This window comes from Bison bison, unplaced genomic scaffold, assembly GCF_000754665.1.
Source record: "Bison bison bison isolate TAMUID 2011002044 unplaced genomic scaffold, Bison_UMD1.0 scf7180017864371, whole genome shotgun sequence".
NCBI lineage: Eukaryota > Metazoa > Chordata > Mammalia > Artiodactyla > Bovidae > Bison > Bison bison.
This window is the reverse complement of record NW_011494943.1, coordinates 1,682,664-1,688,029: the sequence shown is the minus strand read 5'-3', so window position 1 is coordinate 1,688,029 and position 5,366 is coordinate 1,682,664. Positions and strand designations below refer to the sequence as shown.

Below are 5,366 nucleotides of genomic sequence, written 5' to 3'. Positions count from 1 at the left end.
GGGCGTCCCTCGGGGTCGCTGGAACCGAGGAGGGGCTTGAGCGCCTCTCATGACCGCAGGCACCTGCTCTGCCGGGTTTAAGCCCCAGCTCCGGGCTGAGTCCGCTCCACGTGCTCCTCCCGGTGGCGGGACCTCCCCAGCCCGCCGGCCTGCTGCACTTTCTTGAATGTTGTCCACGCGCTGAGTGAACGCTGTCCCCCCGGGGAACAAGCTGGGCTCAGAAACCATCTCGTGAGCCCCTGCAGGGGCCTTAAACCAGAAGGACACCTGTCCACTTTGGGGCCTAGATGAGGGCAGTCCTTGCAGGCTGGCGGCCATCCCTCTCAGAGTACGTTCTTTCAGAGAAAGTGTGGCCATTCCCGGTTAGTGCTGAAGCCTTGCGGTGACCAAGGCCTTTCCTGAGGGCCAGGAATCAAGTCCAAGGCAGGAGGACTCCTTGAAGATGTTTCTGGCGGTGTTTTCTTTGTTAGGGGCTTCCCTGGTGGCTCAGACCGTAGAGAATTTGTCTGCAATCCAGGAGACCTGGGTTCAGTCCCTGAGTCAGGAAGATCCCCTGGAGGAGGGGATGGCAACCCACTCCAGTGTTTTTGCCTGGAGAATCCAATGGACAAAGGGGCCTGGTGGGCTGTAGTCCGCAGGGTCGCAAAGAGTCGGACATGACTGAACCACCAACACTTCCACTTTCTCTGTTGGACGAAGCCTTAGTGCTGTCTCAAATGTGCAATGCACGTTCTTTTACAAATTACAAGTTTTTGTTAAATAAGCATTTGGGGTATTAGTCAAGTTTCCCTCGAATTATTAGATTTTAAATCCTATAAGGGGACTTCCCTGGTGATCCAGTGATTAAGACTCTACACTTCCAACGCCAGGGGCACGGGTTCAATACCCAGCAGGAATTGATCAGACATGCTGCAGGAAACGCGCCCCCAAAAAATAAAAATAAATAAGTAAATCCCATGCGGGATGGGGACAACGCCTGTCCCCATTCTGCTCACTGTCGTAAGACCTGGCAAAAAAGACAGTGCTCAGGAGGAAAACGCTCAGTGAATGTCTGTCTCCCAGCTGCCTAACAGACAGATAAACAGACAAACCAGTTCTTCTGGACTAGGCAGACCTGTCTGTTAGCTGAATATCATGTCTGACTCTTTGCGACCCCATGGACTGCAGCCCACCGGGCTCCTCTCTCCGAGGAATTTTCCAGGCAAGAGTACCACGGTGGGTTGCCATTTCCTCCTCCAGATCATCCCCACCCAGGGACTGAACCCACGTCTCCCGGGTTTCCTATATTGGCAGGTGGATTCTTTCCCACTGAGCCACCGGGGAAGCCCATTAAACACGAAAACAAATAAATCAGTTTTTTTTGTATGATGAGGCAGACCTGTCTATTCACTTACATGGTCCCAGGACACTGGAGGCCATTGCCCTCACCGAAGACATTGTTTTGCCCTTTGTACCTCAACTATTAAGTGCTTAATTTTTTTTTTTTCTTTTAACAAATGAGACAAAGTGCTGTCTTAGGTTTGTGAGAAGGAAGTGATGGTTTCTTTGGACTGACTATCCCCTGAAGTCCAGGGTGGCAGAAAATGGCCTGAGAAATAGAAGATGGGGGTTTTAAGTGAGGAGTAGCAGGAGATTAAAAAGATAAACCCGGGTTCCTGGCAAGGGAGAGAAAGGCAGTTTGAGGGTTTGTTTTTATTTTTTTTACTTGAAGGCTTTTAAGCACAATTCTTGGCTCCGGTGCTGTCTCTGATATCTACTGGTTGCACATTAAATTTCTTCGCAGAGCATTTTATCTTGGCATATGCTGATAGCCAGGGTATAAATCTTAAGACTGTTCATGCAAATGTCCTGTCAAGATCAGAACCCTCAAATGGTATCCACGATGCTTATTTGTACACGGTCTCACTTGCTCACTCTCCAATATTTTCATCAGCAAATGGGGCTGTTAAACTTTGCTGCCAGCCTCTCCTTAATAAAACACTCATTAACTTCAGAGCTCCCCTCCCCCACCTCCTAAAGAACAGCCTGGCGCCTAGAACTTCGCGCTGTCGTGGCCAAGCCAACCGGACCTCGGGCCGAGCAGGGCTCTCTTCCTTTAATGTTTCTGCTCCTAAAAGATGATCTGAAACAGGTCTGGAAAGTCTTCAGGGTTTGCTTTTCTTAAAAATGTCCAGATTTGGCAGAAACAGACTCACAGACTTAGAGAAGGAACTTATGGTTGCCAGGGGGAAGATTGGGGGGGAAGGATAGTTAGGGAGTTTGGAATGGACCTCTAGACATGGCTCTGCTTAAAACGGATAACAAACGTGGTCGTACTCTCGAGCACAGAGGCTTCTGCTCAGTGTCACGTGGCAGCCTGGACGGGAGGGGAGTTTGGTGGGGAACGGACACATGTGTGTGTGGCTGAGTCCCTTTGCTGTCCCTAATGCTTTCACAACAGTCTGTTAAACGACTATAAGTGAGTGTTAGTCGCTCAGTCACGGCCGACTCTCTGTGATCCCATGGACTGTAGCCCTCCAGGCTCCTCTGTCCACGGGATTCTCCAGGCAAGAACACTGGAGTGGGTTGCCATTCCCTCCTCCAGGGCATCTTCCCGACCCAGGGACCAAACCTGGGTCCTCTGCATTGCAGGCAGATTCTTTATCACTGAGCCACCAGGGAAGCCCACTGGTTACAAAATTTTAAAAAAAAATTTTTTTTAAGATTTTTTAAAAAGGAAAGCATAAATAAAATTCCTCTTTAATCTGTGTATAGAGAAGAGTTTTTCTAACAAGAGCCAAAATCAATAAAAGACTGATAAATTTGAGAACAACGTTCAGGTTTGGGACGTCACTTTTGGCTTAGGGGGGCAGCCTCAGCCTGTTCCCTGCCAGGCTGGGGTCCCGCCCCTCCCCCCAGAGGATGTGAAAAAAAGGGGCTGCTCGGCTGTTTCATTGGGTCCTCAGGCAGTGCAGCTCCCTTCTGAAAAAAACGGGGAAAGTCCAAGATTTGTACAGGGAGTTAAGAGGAAAGAAAACCCCCATTTTCCTCTAAATCTGGGTAAAAAGGAAGAAAATTGTGTAATTGTGATTTTTCATTTTTAGTGGCTCTTGATCCCCTAACACTAACAGAGGAAAGCGTATTCTGTGGAATAAAGACAATAAACCCGACATATCTGGGTTTGTAAACATCCACACTTCTTTGACCATCTGTTCTGAGGGACCCTCATTGTCCAGATGGGGAGTGACTGGATGGATGCTTCTGAGAGCAGGCTCTACAAATCATTTCCTAACTATTTAGGATAAAAGGAGCTTTTCTTCTAGAACCTAGGAGAGTAGATGAGAGCCAAGGGTGGCAGGGACTGAGCTGAGCTCGAGGCCAGCCCCGGGTTCCACAGAGACGGCGCGGTTAATCCGGGTTCCACAGAGACGGCGCGGTTAATGAGTGAAAGTCAAGCTAGAGGCCAGCCCCGGGTTCCACAGAGACGGCGCGGTTAATGAGTGAAAGCCGCTCAGCCCTGTCTGACTCTCTAAGTGATGTCCAAGTCTTTTTTTGACCCCATGGACTGTAGCCCTCCAGGCTCCTCTGTCCATGGGATTTCCCAGGCAAGAATACTGGAGAGGGTTGCCATGCCCTCCTCCAGGAGATTTTCCCAACCCAGGGACTGAACCCCAGTCTCCTGCACTGGCAGGTGGATTCTTTACCATCAGAACCACCAGGGAAGCCCACTGGTTAGTAATGGAGCACAGAACACTCTAGTCAAGCCATAGTAAGTGCGGGAAAATGGCAAAGCGCTGGGTAAGTCAGGGAATGTCCGTTTTACAGAGGAACACTAAAACATGCCATCAAGTCGGAGACCCTGTGAGAATCTACTTTTTCACCTCTGGGCATCCAGCACTGTGGTCGCAGAGCCTCAGATAAAACTGAGAGAGGTGTTTCAGTGTTATTTTCCTGCTTGGTTCAAGTGGCAGTCTCCTGAGAAGTTCTGAGTGGGGAAAGTCTTACTAGAAGAAGAGAACATCAGGCTTTCTCAGAAGGAGAGCCGGCTGCTTCTCAGAGTAATTTTAGGTCCTTCCTTCCCAAGCGTTGTTCCCGGGATGAACGATTTGGACCGGGAGTGGTGGTCCTCACTCCCAGGGTCCGTGTTAAAAACCCCTGAACCAGCGTCTCCAGGCTTTGCCCCTGGGACGCTCGGTGCTCATCAGGGCCTAAGAAGCAATGGTCTGGAGGAAGCCGAGGCTGCAGGAGTGGGGAGCAGGGGCTGCTGGAGGCAGGAGCCCCCAGGCTGAAAGCCCCTTCCCAGATGGGAAACAATCCGCCTGCAGTACAGGAGACACGAGTTCGATCCCTGGGTCGGGAAGATCCCCCGGAGGAGGGCATGGCAACCCACTCCAGTATTCTGGCCTGGAGAATCCCATGGACAGAGGAGCCTGGCGGGCCACAGTCCATGGGGTCGCAAAGAGTCAGACATGACTTAGTGACTGAACATGCAAAGTACAAGAAAAAAAGAAAGAAATCTCAATTTCTAAACGAAATTTCCCCAAATTCTGCACTTTGCACTTCTGTCCAATGGATGGTGATGGAAAAGTGGGCACACGTCCATAAGGTAATCTTCAAACCGATGGCCACAATTCCTGCGCATTTAGGCTCAGAATCAAGTTAGGACCCACAGGATGGAGGGGTGAGTTCAGAGGGCCAGGTGTTTCTCCATCCCTAGTAACCGATGGTCCGTGTGATTTCAGAGGCTGCTGGTCTGCCTGGAGGAGTCCATTTACATTCACAACATCAAGGACATGAAGCTTCTGAAAACCATCCTGGATATTCCCGCAAACCCGACAGGTGAGCCCCCGCCTGAGACAAGGGCCCCGTGTCTCACGCCCCGGGACTTCTTGCCAGCTGTGTTTCTACCTCAGTTGAAAAGCCCTTCGTGGAGATATTATGGGCAGGGCTCCTCAAGGCTCATCAGGACAGCAGCCTCCGGATGGTCAGAACTCCCCTGCAAGGACAAGACCGTGCCTCACCCAGGAACCCCCAGCAGACCCTGTGAGGCGGCAGAAATCACCAATATAAGATCAGAGGCCAGGAGTCTCCTTTGTCTGTTCCCAGCCTCTTGTTGATTTTCTGCACGAAAACCTGTGAGGTGGAAACTGGGGCTCTGGATCTGATGAATTTCATGGGTTCAGGAAGGAGATGGGACCGCGTGGCCAACAGGCTCAGGCACACAGACTGAGTGTCTTTGCTTTGGGGCACTCGGGCACAGGACATTTTGCGTCCTGCCACCACTTCCCGCCCAGCACGCTGAGGCTGTGAATTTCCTTCCTTCTGTCAGTCCGTGTGGTGCCCGCCCCTCCTGTGTCAGAGGCGGCCAGCCGCTTCCTCCCAAAGGC

At 51.0% G+C, this 5,366-nt stretch overlaps 1 protein-coding gene across 1 annotated transcript in view; it reads left to right on the top strand.

The window, feature by feature from the left end:
- WIPI1 (WD repeat domain, phosphoinositide interacting 1) overlaps positions 1-5,366 on the top strand; it is a 37,768-nt gene that overhangs the window by 12,967 nt on the left and 19,435 nt on the right. The window contains exon 6 of the mRNA XM_010856477.1: positions 4,722-4,818. Coding sequence (XP_010854779.1) covers positions 4,722-4,818 — 97 coding nt within the window. The remainder of the gene's footprint in view (positions 1-4,721; positions 4,819-5,366) is intronic.